We start from the raw sequence: 21,635 nt of genomic DNA on the forward strand, positions 1-21,635 counted from the left end.
GCGTTTCATCTGTCAGCGTGTCTGTCTGGAGGGATGACAGACAGACAAGTATTGCGTGCAGATGGAGGGTGTGAAGGCGCAGTGTCTCTCTGCTCTCTGACTCACCCGAAGAGGAAGATGATGACAGAAAACACTGCTGAAAGGATGGGGCATTGCTAAAGAGTGGAAATGGCTACAGGGCAGGATGTGAGAACAAAGTCAGTTCAGCTCCATCGCTTAGTTTATGAGAGTCCAGTGTAGTTCTGAAAGAGCTTGCTGCTTACACTTTTTAGTATCTGCAAGCAACATTTTTAAAATTCTGTTGAGCACTAGTCACAGATGCGCATTAACATCGCCCAGCCTTTAAGCCAGCTTTCTTGTTCCTCACAAGCAAAAGGTTGAAACAATGAGAGGTGAAGCTTTTGCACTCGCAGCCAAATCTCAAAAATATGTGAAATATATGATTTGGTGCATTCAGAGAAGTCTCAAACCTTAACTTTAGTGGTGAGAATGATGACCTGCAGATTCAGGGGTTCATCTTCTGTGGGTCCAAACCCAAATCATTTCCATATTACATGCAGCCATATAAGCCATTTTTAATGTTATAAAGTAAATCAGTTTACTTTTAGTTTAGTTAATAGTAATTCCATACAGAGAGCTGACTTCGTTTGATTAATTAATTAATTTAAGTTCAGGTCATGAATTTATCTACAAATTACTTATCAAACAAAAAACATTTAAATATATTCTCTTGGAGAGAGTTACAAGTGAATGGACATTAAAATAAAAGAGAAAGAAAATATTTTGAACTCCTCGTCTTGACCCAGAACTGATTAGATGATGTGTACACACTGTTTCCTAACTTCTTGGATTCATTAAAGAGTGAGCGGGGTGTTCGGCATGATAGGATGGAAACAGGCGAGAAGGGTTAAGAAAAAAAAAAACAGTGCAGGGAATGAAAATACCTCACAGGAATTTGCTGTTGTTAATATTTGCAATAATCAGCAGTTACCCATGTCTGTATGACCTCAACCAGGGAAGTCCAAATCCTGGATCCCTGACAGATCCATGATAGCTGTGAAAAATGCATGTACATATTGTGAGATAAGAGAATTAACAACATTTAAAGAGTATGTTTCTTATCTGGGAGATTAACATTTTCCTGCTTTTGTCTGTGTGGGCTTCTCTTTTTTTTTAGTTTTTGTAGTTTGATTGACTTGAAGAGCTGGGGAGAAGAACCTGGGAGGACAGACAAGGGAGAAAAGATAAAGCGAAATGAGGAGGAGAAGGATGACACAGAGCGGAGTTGCTGATAGATGTGCTGAGCTCACTGGTGTTCTCTGATGAGAGGAGATGAGATCAGTGAAGAGTGTGGAAGTGTGAGAGGAAAGAAATGCGCAACAGGAAGGAAGATGAAAATGTCACGGAGGCCAGATACAACCTGTCCCATCTATCACACATATCCCATCTGCCCTCGCTCTGGTTTGTCACTTCGTGAGCATTTCACTGCTCGTTCACAAAAGATTTTTAAGACTTAAGACTATCTTTAAAAAATATTCAGTGCAAGTTTTTCGATGGTTGGCCTACTTTACCCTATTTATGTGTGTGTATGTGCAGAGTAGCCCTACAGGTTGTATTTGTGCCTCTGTTCACCACAGCGGTGGATTCTAAGTCAGTAATGAAGATGCGATTGAAGTGCAGACTTTCAGCAGACCTTTCAACTCAAGGGTTAAAAAGTATTGCATTGACTGTTTTCAGTAAGTGAAAAAGTGCTCTATTGAGTCGGGATCACTTGACTGCCTTGGAAATGGACAAAGATCGCATTTTTTTGCCTTGAGAATTTTTACTTTCTTTTTATGAACTGCACATTCCCTCTCAGATGTGCTCTGGTAAAGTCTAATCTGGGCTTCTTGTCCTTGAGTGTAACCAGTGGATCTTGCGGTAACCCTCTGTTTTTACATTCGTGAAGCCATCTCTAGATTTTTAGATGTCGTGAAGGTGTTTTTCTTAACATTTGAAATCATTTTGCAATCACCCACTTTAATTCTCTTGGTGTTATTAAGCTACACTGCATTAGTTCTTGTTAAGAATTTACCAGATTGTATATTTGGCCACTCCAGAAGTTTTTCTCTCCCACTGATATGATCGTTTAGATTTTTCGGCCTAATGGTGGCCTGACCTCATATTGAGATTTCCAGTGAACAGCTACAAATATGCAATTTCAACACTTGGAAATAACAAAGTAACAGGCCTCACCTTGCAATGAACGTCAGTCATCTGTTCAATTACTTTTGAAAACAGAGGATTATATGTAAAACTGACTGCAATTGCTACACTTAAAGCACTTGGATTAATGATGAAAATCCCCACTTCAGTAACATCTTGACTGTCTCGGCTATCTGAAGACTCAAAATTGTTTTTGCTCAAAAACTTATGGACCTTGCTCTATGTGGCTTCACACAGGGATATTTTTCCATTTCAGAGGTCACGAACGAGTTCAGTCTTAATGCTTTTTACATACATGACTCACAAGCTGTAAATCCTATTATGATGTGTTTAATATTATGTTTATTCTGGTTTTTCCAAGTCCAGTTTTCTAATGGACCTCATGATCACTATGAGCACACTTTAATATCTGAGTAAGTAAGCCACAGTCATGGCTGAAGCCAATGTCTACATCTTGACATAAACCTCTGCATGTTTGAACCTTCTTACCTTGTGGTTTAGTTGGATCCTTTGTATTCTGGTGGAGGTTTCTGGTATGTGGTTGGATGGTTAAAAGGGTGTTAACCCAGGGAGGAGATTCCTGGGTATTTGAGTCAACAACAGCTGTGGTTGGTGATGAAGAGAAGCTGTCCAAAGAGCTTTTTACCGTCAGCTGCCTTTTTAGTGTGAAAGGAGTGCTCAGGTGAATGGAGTCAGTGACCATGAAGGGCTATCGCTGTCTCTCACATACTTACACACACACACCTGGGGGGAAAAACACATAGACAAAATGTCCTCATAAAAACCTGAAAAAAATACCTACACATCTGCACACTCACCTGGACGAGAGTAATGGTAAAGTTCATATGCAACATGTGTACACAGCGTCTTATAGGAGTTTGCACACACATGCACAAACACAAAAGCACAGATATATGCAGTCATTGCACACACACACAGATGGAAACAACGCAGACACCTGGCTAGCATTGAAGCGCTGTTCTGTTTGCATACCTCTCCCTCCCTAATCATCCTCCACACAGCCACAAAGCCACCAATAAAACTAAGAAAACAAAAACACAATAAGAGGGCAACAGGCGGCTTCAATCCTTCTTCCACCCATCCCTCCCTTCCTCTATTCCTCCCTTTTCTCTGTCTCTCTGTACTGAATGTTTACCTTCCCCTGTGAAAAGAGAGGGATCTGGACAGGCAGGGTGAGAAAAGAAAGAAATCTGGCCGAGGGGAAGGGAGCCAAGGTCTTTAAAGTCTGCCACAGAGCCGTGACAAAAGCCTCCTAATCTCAGTGTTGTCTTTCGGCCCCTTTTTCTGCCTTCACATCCTGCCAAGTTTGTGTCTGCATGTGTGTTCATGGAGAGTAAAAAGGGAAGAAACTAACAGTTAGGGCACTAGCGTGCATGTGTGTGTATTTTTAAAAGAGCAGTCAAATGGCAAAGCAAGATAGTGTGTGCTGGTGTGAAAATTTGTGTGTCTGAGTCTGTGTTTGTGTGTACGACAGGAAAGGAATCTTTCCGTAGTCGTGCTGACATCACTTAAGGAGGCCCCTTTCCAAAGGCAACAGCCGACTTCACGTGTGGGATGCCTGCATGTATGTGTATGTTGAAGAATACATGAGTGGACTCGGTCACCAGTCCTCACCTGTTTCTCGCTCCCTCATAAGCCCCCCATTCAGCTCTCTTCCGCCAAAATGCCACAGGAGTTCCTGTGGGTGTGTGTTTGTATGTGCATGTGCAACAGTTCCTCAGTCTCATCCTCTTTAACCTCTACAAAAGAAGCAGTTGTGAATAGATGTACGTGCATGTGAGTGTGTGCATACTTGAATTACTCATGTTTTGGGGGCATAAAACCATCTATACAGTCACACTGAAGGGGCTAATATCCCTTTATAACATATATCATTAGTGTAAGGCAGGTTGTGGTTTGGGTATGTCCTGAGGAAATGCACATAAGTCAGTTTAATGCCGTCTAAACTGATGGAAGCACGATTGCATTCGTGTGTGTTTGCATGGTTGTGTGAGTATTTGTGTGCAAGTGACCTCTTGAGCGTCCCTTCCTCATCCTGCAGATCCCTATCTGTGGCAGCTGTGGTCCACAGACCTTCACACTCAGCAAAGGAATGCATAGTGGAGCCATCAAGCTATATAAAAGGCAGCGGTGGACTATAGCCCCATCTAAAGGCAGATCAATTTAATGTCAAGTCCACTGTTTACTGAATGAAATTCAGCTCTGCAGGTTGTTGGAAGAAATCTTTGCGTTCAGCTTTGTTGATTATTCATCAACCTGCTCCACATGCTATGCAGTGAACTACAGTATAGAACAAATGACTCACACCATTATTTTCTGACTTTTTCGACTTGATTTGTCAAGCTAGGCAATAGCATTGCTAAAATGGTGGCTGTGAATCAAAAAAGATGTCGTATACATGAAAACAGATTAGATTCGTTTTTCAAATCAAAAAAGTGAAGATGTAAAATGTATCTGCCTTAAACCCTCGATACCTTAGTACCTAAAGGCCTTAAAAAAAAGGGACATGGATTTGTGGCTTAGTACCCTAATTCTTTTCTCTAATGTTGACATTGCTGATACTTTCTCATTCCCTATAATAATATATAGACCTCAAATAGTAAGGACATAAAGTAAGGATATCAATTTTAAAAACATTGTCTATTGTGTCCATGTTTTATAGGTTTATGTATATTTTAAATTTATTTGTTTGGTTGGGTTTTTTTGCTCTCTCGCTATTCAAGTGATGGCAATTTGCAACAAGTGAGATATGTCACTTGTGCTGTCGTATATGAATTATGCATATTAAGGATGGTGCTCTGTAATTATCAGAAGTCTGAGGAAGAAGCTTTGGCTATCAAACAGTAAACCCATCAGGGTGGTCACTTGCAATTTACCTATTAAACATTATGTTACAATAAAAGCATATCTCATCTTTATCACATGACGAAACAGTGGAAGGAAGAACTCCCTTTTTAATTGGAAGAAACCTTCAGGGTGGTTCAGGGCAGAGGGAGGAGCAGCCATCTGTATGACTGTATGATTGGCTGGAGGATGCAGGGGGACAAATACAGCCATAGACAAAAGCTAATGATATGCAGCAAAAGCATGTAAACGCAAGGAAGTGAAGAAACGTTCAGTATATCATGGGGAGACCCCCAGCATCCTGAGCCTTTAGGGGTGGTTCAGGGTCACTTGATCCAACTATAAACTAAATACTTTAAACTATATGCTTTAAAAAGGGGGGAGAAAGGGGAGTTTATGTGTAACTAATAGGGAGGCTATCTGTCTCCTAAATGCAAACTGGTTGGTTCCACAGGGGAGCGGCCAGAAAGCTGAAGCCTCTCCAGCCTGACAGTGAAATGCTCTGTTGGTTTGATATCCTACTAAAAGGTCCAAGATATGATAAGGCATAATCATTCATGACTGTATGTGAGAAGGAGGAGTTTAAATTAAATTCTTTATTTAAGACAGAGCCAATAAAGAGAAATGAATAAGTAAGATATCTGATCTTCAGTTCTAGTTTTACTTCAGCAGTTTGGATTAGCTGAATGCCTTTTAGGGAGCTTTTAGAGCAGCTCCATAATAAGGAAATATAATAGTTGAGCCTAGAATGAGTTGCATGAACTAATTTTTCTGCATCACTCTGAGATATGATATTTTTTTTTTCCAATTTTAGACATATTGTGCAGATAAAGGAAAGCAGTACTACATATTTGTTTAATGTGTTCATTCAATGACATAGCTTGCTTGAAAATGACTCCAATATTCCTCATAGTGTTACTGGAGGCCAAGAGAAAGCTTTAGGGGCCGAGTACAATATGTTTTTTCTGAATCTAGAAGTAACAAGTTACAGATCATCCAGGCTTAACACCTTTGTAACATGCCTGTAGTATTGATTAACTTGTGTCATCTGACTTCACATAAATTTTGTAGAACTGAGTGTCATTTGCATAACAATTAAAATGTATGCAGGGTTTTCTACTAATACTGCATAAAGGAAGTATAAAAACATGAAACATATTGGTCCCAGCACCAAACCCGTGGAACTCCGTGACTGGGCAAGAAAGTGCAGAAAAACCCACAAAAACCCACTTTGTTTACATTTCAAAAAGTTGATTCTGTTCACTTTTTGGGATTTTCTTACCTGGATGATTGAGTATGCATGAAAAAATTACAAGCTAACAAATAAATACAGTTTCAACCGGTGTAGCATATCGTCTTTAAAACCAAAAGTGTATTCTCATCTCTGTAGTCAAATATTGCGATCAACAGTATGGAAAGCACTGCACTGAGGTGTAACATGACAAGCGCAGATGAAACCACCGCAGGGGTTGCACTGCTCTTAAACAGTAAACAGTATATGAGGTAAATCGTTTATGATCTATAAAAGTAAATTCAAAATTTGAATGATAAAACTTTGTCAATACTTGTTCACTCAAACACTTTCATTACATTTCTTTGCTTTTCAAATTACATCTTCGACACTAAAAGTGATTCGACTTTATATAGAAGCAAGTTCTCTGCACCTCACTAAGACAAATAATTCAAATGTGAAATCATTTAGTTCATGTCTTGTCTTGCCTACAGGGGATTACACTTACCACACCAAAGTTATAAGACTGAAATACTGAGTGACAAAGTGTGAAGTCTGGATCAGATCAAGTGAGAAGCTTTTTCCTTCTCTCTCACACACACACACACACACACACACACACACAAACAGGAGAGTGAAGATAGAGAGACTGAGAGAGGGAGGGGTGGACAAGCTGTGGGAACATGCTGCTGAATAATTACCACTGACATCAGAATAGTTTTCTTTAGCTCTCTGAAGTGGCACAGCTCATTTGTACAGCCTGGAGCCATGCAGAGGTGTGTGTGAGTGCAACAGAGAAAGTCAAAGAGAGACCAAGAGAGAGAGAAAAAGAAATTATAGAAAAATTGTAATAAACTTACACACATTAAACAGTATAACACTTATTGAAGTTTCTTGAGCTTAATAGCACAAGAGTTCACCTGGTTTTTCTGTGTGTTTATTTGTGTGCACCCATAAGGTAGTGATTATTTTGATTTAGTCTTCTAGCTGTCAATGTGTGACACCACGACAGCTGAACATGCCCTGGGGAGCCATTTCCCTCTAAGTGGACCTTAAAAAACAGGAAACGTCTTCAAATCCCACTGAAGCGAAGAAGAGGATCAGGCCTACAATTCTCTTACTTTACAAACGAGCACACACCCAAATGCAAGTGCCTGAACATAGCGTGCACAGACCCAGAACACACACACACAGTCCCACCTGAGCCCTCCTGAATAGACACCATTCTCCACCCTGACAGCCGGGAACAATAGAGGTGAAAACACAGCTTTTCAAAGACAGAATTGACCTGTCTGAACACATCAAGCGTCCTCGCCACCCGCTTCACTGCGTAAGCTTTTCCGTGCTGAGATGACTTCAGGTGATATCGTGTTTCTACGCGGCTACACTTTTCTTCGCCTTCACTTGCATTTGCTTTGTAACAGATATGAGGTTTGTGTTTCCAATGTTAAATCCAGCGGGCAAAGAAAACGTCATGTCAGATTGTGCCTTTAGCTAAAAGCTTGTAAGACTTTGTGGGCTGAGGCCTTTCTCCACTGGATTACTCAAAGTAATTTGGCCTGAATATTCTGACCTTTGACTACAAACCAGTCATTAATATAAAAGTGTACCAGATTTCACCAGAACGCCAAAGTTTGGTGTGAGCTAAAACTCTGTCAAAAATAGAAAACATTGAAACCATTTCAATCAGCAACAAGCCGCAGTGTTATCTTATCATCTGTTTATTGAATTTGTAGATTGAACACAATTTACCAAACTTAAATTTTAGGTTTGTAATCAATGTACATAAGAACAAATCTTGGCTTTAAGCTAAATACATTTAATTGTGTCTGTGAATTCACAGGTGTGTGAGTGAAACCAACATATAAACCGGGTGGTGACTCATTTTAGCTAGGCGTACTTCATCTAGAGACCTCATGACAGTTTTCGTGTGTGTTTATTAAGGAGGTGGTAGACCAGTTAGGACATGGAGTGCCTGGAGGAGGACGGTGGTCTAAAGATTGGAGACTTCCATCCAGAACTCTGGCCGAATGACACGTCTGGGGTAAAAGGTCCTCCTTGAAAACGGCTGGGAGACGATAAGAGAGGCAAGCTGTTAATCTACTGTAACAACAACGAGGCATAATTGGATACACTACATGTCATTAAATGTAACCTTCTCTTTTTTTTACGCTCTCATTGATGCAGTTTTCTTGTTGTGTTTTATGTGGGGCAGAATCAACACAAATTTCACAGTAGTGAGATTTCTACATGTTCTCTGCGTTTTGAGTTAAAGTTTCTTCTGGATGACCCATGTTTGAGTTGGTTTCAGCTCTATACTCACCTGTTACCGCTCCCCTCGTTATCTGTTGTTTCTATATATATTGTCTCTGTCTCTGTTTATTCATTATCCCTCATAGCTGTGTGTAGCTCTCCACAGTACCTCGGCACTCTGAGTTTGACAGTGACGCTGTATCTCCTAGTAATCCTTAGAGTTGTTCATTCGCTGGCTTATCTGTTTGTTCCTGTGTATTTTTAGACTATGAGAATTAAATGCTCATTTTGAGTTTACTCCTGCCGTTTTGTGTGTTCTGAAATTGTGTCCACAAATAAATAGCTCACACAGTCATGACACCGCATGTTTTTCTTGAAACAAATGAACTGTTCTACAAAATGAAAAGCACACAAATGATCAGCACCAGCAATAAACGTAGGAAAACCTGAGACGTTTTGAAGTGTTTTTTAAACTAGCAGAAGATTATCAGACTTTTCTTTCCCAAACGAATACACAAAAAACAAAACTAATCAGTGAAAAAAACATCAGAAAGGCTCACAGGATATAAAATCTACACAGAACAGTGGCCCCAGCCACACCGGAGATTCCAACCACTAGCCTGCTTGCTGTGAGATAACACCGCTAATCACTACATCACCATGCTGCCTATGATATTGTTTTGATGTATTTAATGAATTAAACTTGTTACCTCACTGTGGCTGAGCATGCGGCGTGACTGGCTGACATGTTTGGGTTGGACGATCTGTGAGGCATGGTGCCTGCACATCACACAAGATAAAACCATGGTTAATCCTTAACACATGTCAGATAAAAATGGCTCACAATGATTAAAAAAATTCCTGGGTCATTATAGGCTTATGTGTCTCTTGTTCCACCTCACGAGCTTTCATTTGGAAAACCATCAGAGATGGCAAGATAAACAGGTGAGTCATCTTCCAGAGTAATTTGCATCAAACTTGCACAGATGTTGCTACCAACAAACCAGGCAAAACACCTAAAGCTTGTACACGCGCCTCTGCAGCAGTTAGGTCTATAATTAATGACACAGCTCATCCTTATCTTGCAGTAACCATCAATCAAATCTTCTGTAAAAAGTATTTTTAATAGCATAATCAATCCACTGATGGTTACAAAATGATCCTCTTGTATATTAGCGTATGTCCTGAACTAAACTGCTATGTAGGTATAGTAGATATCTACAATGTCTAAAGTGATAAAGGAAGAGCAACTAAAGGACTGTCACCTTATTTATCTCTATTGATTTATTTACTATAGGTGGTCAAATCATCAGTTTCTAAGTCTCAAAATAGCAATAAACACAAGTGTACAATGACAGCATTTCCAGCAAATGGAAATATCTGACACAGATGACACCTCTTCCATTAGTTAAAACCAAAACCAGTAGCTGCATAACAGGCAGTAGAAAGCACATACCAGTCCATCCATCTTGTGAAGCTCTGATAAATGAGCCAGAGTTAGGCTGAAAGACAGATTCACAGAGAAACAGCACAAATCACAATGTTTTATTTGCTTAATACTTTCCATCATAATATACCAAAGCCTTAAAGTCAATGTCAGGATGCTGTGTAATCTCGACAGAATCTCATTCATAACAATGATAGACAGCGAGCGAAGTAACTGGGACTTACTTTCCAGAACAGGCTCCTTTGATCCACCTCCATGTTTTCAGTGCTGCCAGACAGGAAGGCACACTTCATTAGTTCTGTTGGCTTCAGTGTTTTTAACAGTGCACCGATACCTGAATGCTTTCGATTTTTCTTTAATAGGACAACATTTAAAGTTACATTAGTATTTATTTTTTCAATAGTAAAACACTGACACATCCTTAGTGAACAGTGGACGTTGCAGAAATTTTGCAAAAATTCATGTACAAATGAATACAAGAAAACATGGTATAATGTAGTGAAATAAATCTGACCTTCTATGTTCTATACGCATTTTAAACAGTTTTAGATAATTTATTAAATCCTTTATTAATTCTACACTAAACTGTAGAAGAAAAACTGTAAATGAACTTCAAAAATTATATCATTCACATTTTATTTTTACCAAAATCATGACTCTTGTGTGTAGTTTACTGTACTTGTGAGAGAAAACACAGATTATTTGAGTTGGGGGATTTTCAAAATATAAATCATTCACTCTGTGATACTTTAAGCAAGATCAAAATAATTTGAGACCAAATTTATATTATAATGGCACCACTTCACCTGCATTGCCACCCAGCAAAGCAGAAAGACATCTATCAGCGACTAAAGTGCCAGCGGCTGAATCGACCCTGCAGGAAATGACATTTATATCCGCTCTCCATCTTTTAAAGCCAGTGTCTCAGTGGATAAAATAACAATAATACTATTAAATTCTGACACTCAATCAGTCCTGTGTCAGTACTGTGTAGGAAACCCAGTACGTTTTCCTGATTAAACCCAAGCAAAGATCAGCTTATTCAGGTGTGTGGATAGCCGCAGGGCAGGGCAAAGCTCACGGCAACGAAAGCTAACATAAGACATCAGTAGTGAAGCCAGGATATAACATGTTTGTGCTGTGAACTACCTCCTACTTTCTCTCTCTCTCTGAAGCCTGAGGTATAGTAAGAGAATAATATAGGCCAAAGAAGAAAAATTAGCAGCATGAGATAGAATGAAGAGAGTATTAATCAAAAATGAGCAGAAGGAGAAGGTCAGCGCTATTAAGGAAAATTGTGAAATAGTAGACAGAGACTATACTCACACATTAGTAGCTGAAGAGTGTCGTGAGAGGGACACAGAGGAGTTATATGGTATCTGTAAGACTTAGACGAAAAAGAAGGAGCAAAATTTAAAGTAACTTAAAACATGCTGTATGCTTAGTGACAGACATTATTTAGTTATTCATAAAATGAACCACTTAGATGGTTGTTTTACAGTCTAAAAGTAATAAGGTTACAAAAGTTTCTGGTCTTTGTGCATGGTTTTTTTTTTGCAACAAGCACTCATAGATTTAAATAAATATAATCTTTTATTATAATTAATTATAATAACAGATGTTTTATCTGCTTCATTGACTGTAGCATTAACAAAGTGTATAAAATAAACAAACCATGTGTTGTATAATAACTAAAAAAGTCACTTTGTTAGGTACACCATGCTGTTAATGATTGGACCCTCTTTTGCCTTCAGAACTGTCTTAATTCTTCATAACACACATTCAACAGGGTGCTGGAAACATTCCTAAGAGATTTTGATTCATAATGAAATGACGACATCACACAGTTGTTGTAGATTTGTTATCTGCAGATCCGTGAAACTCTCTTATTCCATTACATTCAAGAGGCGCACTGCTGGATTGAGATCTGGTGATTGTGGAGCCAATTTACAGTAAACTCATGTTAAAGAAATCGGTTTGAGTTTTGTGCATGGCACATTATTGTGCTGGACATCAATAATATCAACAATCCTCAGGCAGACTGTGGTGTTTAAACAATTGGCATTAAGCGGCCACCCTGAACTCACTCATACAACACAGTTCCACTCCCCAATCCAAAGACTTCCCTCTATACACAGACTACACAACTACCATCACCTCTGTGCAATACTTAATTTACGGGCTATAACCCACACTGTAAATATATAACACTATTTTTCCCCCAGTTTGTATATTTGCAGAGTTCTTACTTGTGGATACTGTTCATATGTACATACTGTAGTGCTACAGAACTGTGTACCTCACCCCCCTTTTCTTTTCCCACGTGTCTGCACTGAATAAAGACACTTTGTATCTCACTGTACATGTGTATAGTGACAATAAAAGGCATTGTATTCTGTTCAAATTATACCAAGAAATCCCCCCCGGACCATCACACCACCGCCAGCCTGAACTGTTGACACATGGAAGGGTAGATCCCTGCTTATTTATGAGAAATTTTGACCCCTACCACTAGTATTGTCCAGTTTTGGTGAGCCCATGGGAGCTGTAAACTCACCCTCCTATTCTTAACTGACAGGAGTGGAGTGTGGTGTTTAAGGTCAAATGTGTTATCCATTCAGAGATGTTCTTTTGCTGCCCTCCTATCAGCTCACAGCAGTCTTATCCTCTGACCTCAGCTATCAGCAATAGAGAACTCCCTCTCACTGGATATTTTCTTTACCCATCTGACACCAACAACCACGCCACGTTCAAAGTCATTTAAATCAATTTTCTTCCGCATTCTGATGCTCAATTTGAACATCAGGTTGTCCCGTCCACGTGTACATGACTAAATGCACTGAATTGCTGCTACATGACTAGCTGAGTAGATATTAATGTTAACAAGCAGTTGAACAGGTATATCTGTGAAGTGGACAGTGAGTGCACATATACAATTCTTGCATAGGACAGAATTAGTAATAAAAATTGTTAATGGTACACAGTATGTCTGCATAGTTTGTCAGGCGTCATCAAAAAACAGATCATTACAGTTGCCAATACAATAAGAGATAGTTTACCTGGTTTATGTCCATGTGGGGTTTGGGAACTATGGCTCATATGGTGCCCAGATGAAGCTTTGGTACTGAGTAACAGGAGTAATAAATAATGTTAATCACTTACACCAAGCGCACCTGCTGAAACCTACACTAAGATAGCAGATGATGGCGTTTCTGCATGAAATCAGAGTGGATTAAGACATAAGAGATGAATGGAGCTGTAGTACTTTTATAGATTATTCTACACAGACTAGAAGTCTGTATTTTTATTGCTGAATTCATTTCAACATGCCCATGGAAACACTAAAGCATTACTATAGTTGAACCATAGATGTGCCAGGAGTGACACCTAGTGAACGGTGCGGAAGAACAACCAGTTGGTTGTAAAAGTCTTTAATCACAGGCTTTTAACTGCCTCCACTAATCATTATTTACTACTTTTTAAATTTTATTTTACCTTAACATCATTATTATTGATGCAAAACCCTAAAAAATGGTATTCAAATCTACAGCACAGGGAATTTAGCCAGACATTTGTTAATCAAAATAAAACATAAAATAAGAATTAGGGGAGCAATAACTGGCTTTAGCAGGCAGAAACTGACAATTACACATTGGGTTAACTATCTATTCAGTGTTGTACCTCTGAAGCTTTAGTGCATTTTCCAGCTTAGCAATGTAGGCACTCTGTTCATTCAGCTTCCTGTTAATTGGAAAAATAAATAAGAAACCCTTCCATCTTTTCACAAACTGCAGCTTATTTCAAATCTAATTTAACTTACTTTGTCATCTGCTGCATTTCTTGCTTCATCCTCACTACTGCCTCCTCCAGCTTTTCATTCTGCAAGTGATTAATTGATGAGTTTGGTACACTAGGTGGCATAAGCATCTGTTTCAGTTACTGTTGTCTTCAGAGCTAGACAGCCAGTGTGGTAGATGAGTTAAATGTTGCAGACTGATTGAAAAATACAATTTTAAGGCAAAGAAATAATAAGAAAAATATCACCCTTTGCTCGTAGTGAGTGAAGAGCCTCTTTTGATGTTTTTCCTGGTACTTTATAACCTGGGAAAATGCAGAATAAGTGCTGTTTTTGCAAGTTCTGCATTACACTATTGCATTTAAATCTCCATCTTTTGGATATATTTAAATGCTATACAGCACAATTGTTTACAGGTCACTGGAGATATACAATCGGATTATAGGTGTTTATATGAAGCAAGAAAATGACTGAACTTGGCTGATTTCCGTTAAGTGCTTGGCTGCCACCACCTTGATGTTTGAGAAAAGGGCCTTCACACCAGGGCTGCTCTGAAACGAGCACATTTAACATAACTCTAATGACAGCAGAATATTCAACTTTTAACAGTCTGATTATTAATGTGGCTATCCCACCCCAACACCCACAGTTACCTGGGAATTTCATGAGAAAAGAGTGCTTACTTTGTCAGACAGTGGTGACAGTTGGCATTTAGCGTTGCAGATATAACAGCTGCCTGGTTGGCCTGAAAGAAAGATTATATTTAAACCAAAATTACAAAGTCAAGAATATAATGCTGGCTCGCAAGGATAGGAAGACATGGAAGGACTGAAAATTGACATCAAGGGTTTCTGTCTGTGAAACAAAATCAGTTAAATGGGTTTGTCTAACCACGGGAGACAAACAAAGTCAATAGTCTGATTAAGGTGAGACCAATCATGAACAACTCCAGGGCTAATGAATAGTGATTAAAGGACCTCCAGGAGTACCATCCATTGGTGAATGGTGTAATTTCACTCTCAATTTTTGAATGAAACATATAATCACAGAGAATCACTGGTTTTCTTTATAATATAACAATCTCTAACACTGATATTTAATCTATTTTAAACATAGACCCCTAGGGAGATCCTTTCCTTTAGAGACAACTTAGAAACATGCAACACTCAGTGCAAAAAATAAATAATCAGCTCTGCAATATCACTTAGAGCCCAACAGATGTCCCTGTCTAATCATACTTTCATTTGCTGGGGAGTAGGAAGGCTGTAGACTTGGTGCTTAAATATATGCAGGTATTCCAAACAGTGATTGTTTTGACTGTGTTTGCAACAAAACTGTTTATGTACCTCTCTGATAACCTCTCTGATAACAACCACTACAGATGACATGGCCACAGCTTGTGACCGCCAGTTTGCGGTCGGCACTTTGAGGAAGAAAGCAGGAATTGCAGCAAACCCAGGAAGCCATTTCAAAACCTGCAGGAAAACAAGATTAGGTGAGGAGTTAATGAGCTAATTTAGCTAACGTTCTTTGCTAAATTACGTTTATGAATTAGCAGATTTAGCTAAACGGTCTTCTAACTCTTATTTACACATGCGTATTAAAATTGTTGCTGCATATCTTCTATATATAGTTCGTTTTTACAGCCATATTTCATTAAGGTTTATTAGATAACTATATTTATTACTTTGAAAACCTTGTGACTGCTGGTGAAGCTAAAGGCTAATTTAGCTTATATTAGCTCTGTCCTACTCCCAGAGTCATTAATGGATAATATATGTCCTCACTGCTTATAATAAAGGTAACTTCACCTTTTCGCTGATGGTCAATTGTTGTTGAAGCTGTTTGTCCAACTTCTAACTTAAATTGCTGAAAACCTGTAAATACCTATTTAAGATTATGCCTGTTGGACATTTGAACACCAGGTAAGCTATGAGTGAAATGCATCATAATCACATGATGATTCTTATGCTATTAGCTTATATTTTCTAAAATCATGGTACCTAATTATAACACATTCAACCTTTGTAAACATTGTGTATATTTTCCTAATTGCTGTCTATGATTTTCACCTTATTTAGGGCAAAATTGCAGTAATATAAACGATTATATTGAGTTAATGTCACACAAATCAAAGATTACAATGACCTAATGCCTCAAACAATACTTTATTCAACAAAAAACATTGCAAAAAACAAAAAAACAATTTTGCAAGCACCATTCCAAGTTTTTATGCAATTTTTTCACATTTTAATTTGCAAAGGATACAGTTGTGCTCAGAAGTTTACATGCATTCATCGTGGTCATGAGTTTCATGGTAACTTTGGACTTTTAATCGTGTCTTTGAACTGTTCTTTTTCCAGAGTGAAAAGCATACATCTTTAAATACTTTCAAGCTCTATGCACCCAAATCTTGATTTTATTTATTTATTTAGGATTTTCTGTAATCCACGACATCAAGAGAAAACATGCAGGCTCAAATATATGTCCACATTCATTTAAGTGCTTTAATAAACGGTGCTAAATGTTTTATGCTGTATTTTAACTTGACAAGACCAAGGCCAGTTAACTTTTGTGATCATGATTAACTACAACTGCTAGTTTCTCTTTTTAGCATAAAAACGATTTGATTGACACCACTGATTAGATTGACCAATGAGAAAGTCCAAGGAACTCAGATTTAAACATGAGAATTGTAGATTTACGCAAGTTGGGAAGATCTTTGGAAATGATTTCTAAACAACTGGAGTTTCCAAGATCATCAGTTCAAACAATTGTACAAATGTTATTTGGATGTTTCACCACTTTTTCTTTCTTCTGAAAGAAGACACAAACTGTCATGAAAGAAAATTGGTTAGGATGTTGAGGAACAACCGGGGGAATGAGGATCAAGCCTGCCACGAACTGGAAACTGCTGGAAGACTAGTGTCACTGTCAACAGTGAAGCGAGTTTTATATCGCCATGCATTGAGAGAATGCCAACCAAGAAAGAAGCCCTGACTCTAACTAAGAACACTACCAGCTAACAAGCATGAGGTGGTAGCCTCATGTTCTGGGTCTGTTTTGCTGTCAGTGGTACTGGTACATTGCACAAAGTGGGTAAAATAATGAAGAAGAAGGCCTACCTCCAAATTCTTCAACTTTACCTCAAATCAGCAACTAGATGGTTGAATGCAATTGGGTGTTAGAACAGGACAGTGATCCCAAACACATCAAAACTGATTTTAGAATTGATAAAGCAGGCTAATATTAGGTCTCTGGAGTGGCCTTCCCAAAGCCCTGACCTCAACGTTATTGAAAATTTGTGAACTATGCCTAAAAGCTGGATCTTTGCCAAGAAAGCAATCGATCTACAAGACACCTACCAATTTAGCCAAGTAGAGTGGTGAAATAGCCAGCCAAAATTATAACTTCATGGCTACTAAAAGTGGCGGATGCAATTTGAGAAGGGTCTTGCTAATCAAATATGATTCGGGGTATATGTATATATTTGATCCAACATGTATAATTGTGACCCTGTGAAATCCAAAATAGATTGAAACTTGAGCACCCAATTTTTGATTATAATCATTAAAAATGTGTGCTGCACAGTCATTCCACAGTTCACAGAAATCACTAAAACCCCAGATCACCACAACTTCATGCCCATGACGAATGTATGTACTTCATACCACAACTGTATATACAATAGTCTTAAACACCATACTCTAGAGCATCGCACCAGCTGTTTGGTAAAAACTGGCCTTTTTATTAAGCATTATAGCCCTAGAGCACTCAAACTTCACTGGTACAGGTATGTGAAATAAAAGTAAAAACAATGAGGCTGGTCAAAGTTGTTCATCAGACCAGTTTCTTCTCGATGAAGAAGTCTTTGAGTCTTTTCATCTGCCAGAAACCAACCACCAGCAGAATGGAGGTCTGCACTGCAGCCCACCACAACACTTTGCTGTTGGTGTTCTCACTGATCTGACGAAATACCTCCTCCTTCTCCTGAATGACAACAGGCAACAAAATAAAAAGAAAGAGAGAAGAATAGAATTGATAACCTGTTATATGATGTAATTTTACCATTTTAAAATGAATATATTCTCCTTCATTGGTAGCAGTGGAAAAAAGTACTTCACAATTCTTGACGTAAAATGAAGCTTATATCTGATATACTGGTCTCCTTACTGTATGTCAGGTTTAAACAACTGTTAAGACAGTGCAGTAAAATATTTATTTACCCTCTGGAACTCCTGCTGCCTGGTAATGTGAATCATCTGCTCCGTCAGGTGTCTAAGACTGTTCTCCAGGGCCTCCATGCTGTCCTTGGTCCTATCAGTATTGTGACCAACTGTGAACCCTCCCATTTGTACATCCAAATGTAGCTTCTGTGTAGCAAAATTGATAAACAGAAGTTAATGTTAACTATTAGTCAGTGTTTAAACGGGGAGTCCATTTATGTATTTTGCTTTGTTTTGAATAACATTTGTTCTGTGTGTCCACGTTTCTCACCAGACGTTCACGGGCAAAGACAGAAAAACTTGTCGAGTTTGTTTTAAAGCATAGAAGATGCTGACCAGAAGTGTGAGCTGTGAAGGTGAATTTACCAAATTTCCCATATCGCTTGGACAACATAATCTGAAAAGTAGGAAAGTTACTATTATTATTAGGCTGTAATAAGCACTTGTTTTTGTTTATTTGTTTCTTTTTCATTTCCAAAGATACATATTTTTAGTGTAACATCATGTGAAGACATTCAAGTTTGAGTCCAGTACCTCACTGTTTGAATCTTTTACTGTCACAGTGAGGCCAAGTTGAGGTAATTTTGATAACGCCTTCACATCCCAAGGCTCCAAAAGAAAAAAGCCTAAAGGTAAGAGACACACACATGAGTGCAGACATATACACAAACAAAATTACACACACAGTAACTGCAAAGACCCATAGCAAGCTTGCAAGATTCGTGACATATGCTTATGATAAGATTGATCATTTCCAGTTTATTCTGTGGTTATCAAAACTCACCGTAATCATTAAAAAGTCTTAAATAGTCTGCGATGAACATCAAGGAAAAAAGATCTGAGAAATGTTAAGTAATGTAAAGTATCGCAAAACACTGGCACACATGCAGCTCAGTAAATATGGAAAACTGCAGAGAGAATCACTGAACTGCCGTGTGGTAAATAAGAACCAAATACAGTTTGTTTTAGCGACTCTCAGGTAGCTGTGTACCCAGGTGTTATTACTTGGTTATACATCCTTAAATACACTGCTTTTTCATGAGGTTCTTTCGTGAGGAGATCTTAAAAAGCACTCATTTTGATTTCCAACTCCATGAACCTTGCAGTTGGTGGAATGCTCTTTATATTTCTTTCTTTATTGTATTCATTTAACTACTGGATACATTGGAAGTGTTTCATTTAAAACAAGGCTCGAATAGCTTTTTATGGTTTTTGCACTTGCTCAAATTAGAAACGTAATATTGTGCATGTAAAGCTACTGTGTGATTCAAAAATCACATGGTTTTTAACATTTGTAAATAATTACATTCACCCTCAATCACTGATTCCACTTTTATTGCTATGATTGGGTATCATAAATGATACTCAGGAGGACTTTTCCCCATCTAAAACACTCACCGGTCACTAGTGTGTCTTCAGGAATCTCCTCAATGATGCATTTCTCCTCCTGCTCTCCAAGATGAAAAAACATGGCAGCAGCCAGCATCAGGTAACACTGAAGGAGAAAGCCAGTGCCTTGCAAACCCATTTTATGTTAACAGCAAACTATTAGATTACACTTAACAGTGACCTAATGCTTTGCCTGCAGTTCCAGTAGAGCCTTTATGTAGATCTGCAAATTCTAGCTCAAGTTTGAGGTATTTTCCATCTAATGATGTCCATATGTGAGAGTGTGAGAAACTCACAGGTGCTACTTTGTGTGACAAGTTATTCTGGTAATTTTGTAACTGGTTAACCTGGCAACCAATAGAAAAGCTGCAATGGCAAGCATGTACCTGATATAGGGTATCTAGCTGTTTCTTCGTTTCACTGCAGATTATATTTATATTCTGACACTAACACGAGGTAGGAATAAGCATCATGAACTTTTGGTCACATATAACAATTTGTAGTGTCACTTATAAAAAATGTTGTGTGTTTATCAAGGATGTACTTTACATTTACCTCAGTAAAATTCAAGAAGGTGCTTTCCAGTTTTTTTCTGTACTTTAGAGTACCAAAGGACAATTATATGCAAAATATTAGCACATTGTAATATAGTAAGTTGATTGTTTGACAGTGTCCCATTATGTAATCAGTAGGGATGGGTACCAGTATCAGGTGAAATGATGGCACCGGTTCTGACATAAACGGTAGTAACCAGACCGAAAAGCAGCGCACATTTCGGTGCTTTATTTCGGTGCTTTTTTTTTCCTGAGCTGTGATACACTTTAGATTCTAGCCAATCATTTTAAGTTTCCAAGGATAGTAGGCGGGCCCAGGTACGTACTTTCTTTTAGAGCAGAGCTACAGATTAAAAATGCCCAAGGCGAAGCGGTCAAAAGTCTGGCTGTACTTCACAGCAAAAGATGCAAACTCAGCAGCAACAAGTGCTTTAAGCTGATACTATGATACTGTCAAAGGAGGTAACACCTCGAATCCGATGAAACACCTGGCGACGCATAGCGTTTTTTTAAAAGCCGAGAAATGCGCCGTATTTGATAGCTTGCTGTGAGACCTCACACCGTGCACATATCGGAGTTAGCAACATCCCCCAAAAACCCGAAGAGGAGAGTCCTGGCCCCTAGCCCTGCCAGTGTAGCAGAAATGATGAGGATGATGATGCAGCAGCAGCCGTTCTTCTCTGCGTGAGTAGCTTAATGTTGTTCGTGTGTAATTTACGTTGAGTAGGCTAACCACGTTATTATATTAATGCATGTAAGGTGAACTAGCAAACATCATCATAGCTACATGCTGCTGTCTTCTTGTTTGATGGCAGATGCTCCCTTCACCCTGGCCAAAAAGGCTAAAATGACCAAAGAAAAAGTGGAAAACAGCTGAACATGAGAGGTTTTTGGACAAAGTTTGTGTTTTTTCCATTGTTTAAGCACTGCTTCCAGCCAAGAGTGATGCCATAAATCCCCTATAGCTGCAGAAAAGGCTAACATTGTTATCTTTTTACAAAAAAACAGCTGAACATGAGAGGTTTTGGGACCAATTTTGTGTTCTCCATTCTTCAAGCACCGGTTTGAGCACCGTTTGAGCACCGGCACCGTTTCAAAAGTACCGGTTTGGCACCGGTATCGGATAAAACCTAAACAATACCCATCCCTAGTAATCAGTGTAGGAAATGTAATCAAGTCCATTGCGTAAAATGCCATATGTTTACCTTAGATGAGGTCACATGCAGAGAAAACTCCCACACACACTGAATGAACCCATCTCATATTTAGCATCTGCAAAAGTTGTCATTTCTAAAGTAAGCAAAGAATCAGATTTCCTTCTCATCCCACACTCTGGTAACTTTACAGGAAGCTTGAATAGTAAATCAGTACTTTTATCATACCAATAAAATAACCACAGGTTTTATACTGTGTCTGTTAAAAATTCAATTTCACAAACAAAGCAGGGATATTTCTCGTGACATTGCACCAAACTGGATGTTTACATTACTCTTACTTCTAACACATAGTTAGTGAACCTACAATAGAAATGCTAAAACACACATCTTTAGCTCAGTAATTTTCCTCTCCCTCGTCATTCCGAACGGAAGGACATCCCTCATGTCCCAGATGTTTAGTTCTTATTGCTATTCAGTCTGCCGTCTGTAGTTTCAGTGCTGGCTTGGTGGGA

General features: G+C 38.6%; 2 protein-coding genes and 1 long non-coding RNA gene across 3 annotated transcripts in view; 1 reads left to right on the forward strand and 2 right to left on the reverse strand.

The window, feature by feature from the left end:
* Positions 1 to 8,004: 8,004 nt before the first annotated feature.
* Positions 8,005 to 15,264, reverse strand: rnf212 (ring finger protein 212). The gene is made up of 12 exons (XM_085468661.1): positions 15,144 to 15,264; positions 14,481 to 14,542; positions 14,274 to 14,348; positions 14,046 to 14,102; positions 13,822 to 13,880; positions 13,683 to 13,742; positions 13,061 to 13,125; positions 11,328 to 11,388; positions 10,226 to 10,268; positions 10,011 to 10,056; positions 9,265 to 9,334; positions 8,005 to 8,369 (listed from the first exon to the last, which is right to left on the reverse strand). Exons 1-12 carry the CDS (start codon positions 15,262 to 15,264, stop codon positions 8,261 to 8,263), a joined length of 828 nt encoding a protein of 275 aa, XP_085324787.1. The 3' UTR covers positions 8,005 to 8,260.
* The window catches only part of LOC146716827 (uncharacterized), a 51,313-nt gene continuing 44,908 nt past the window's right edge, over positions 15,231 to 21,635 (forward strand). Inside the window, exons 1-3 of the long non-coding RNA XR_014922282.1 lie at positions 15,231 to 15,292; positions 18,298 to 18,379; positions 18,587 to 18,655. This is a non-coding gene — a long non-coding RNA (uncharacterized LOC146716827). The remainder of the gene's footprint in view (positions 15,293 to 18,297; positions 18,380 to 18,586; positions 18,656 to 21,635) is intronic.
* LOC146716828 (transmembrane emp24 domain-containing protein 11) lies at positions 16,013 to 19,708 on the reverse strand. Its single transcript, XM_085468675.1, has 5 exons — positions 19,422 to 19,708; positions 18,558 to 18,649; positions 18,295 to 18,420; positions 18,024 to 18,170; positions 16,013 to 17,787 (listed from the first exon to the last, which is right to left on the reverse strand). The coding sequence occupies exons 1-5, from the start codon at positions 19,549 to 19,551 to the stop codon at positions 17,638 to 17,640; spliced, it is 645 nt and encodes a 214-aa protein (XP_085324801.1). The 5' UTR covers positions 19,552 to 19,708; the 3' UTR covers positions 16,013 to 17,637.

This window comes from Copadichromis virginalis, linkage group LG2 (genome assembly GCF_057382275.1).
Source record: "Copadichromis virginalis isolate Kocher_CV1m ecotype Utaka linkage group LG2, C_Virginalis_male_GT1.1, whole genome shotgun sequence".
In the NCBI taxonomy this organism is placed as follows: Eukaryota; Metazoa; Chordata; class Actinopteri; order Cichliformes; family Cichlidae; genus Copadichromis; species Copadichromis virginalis.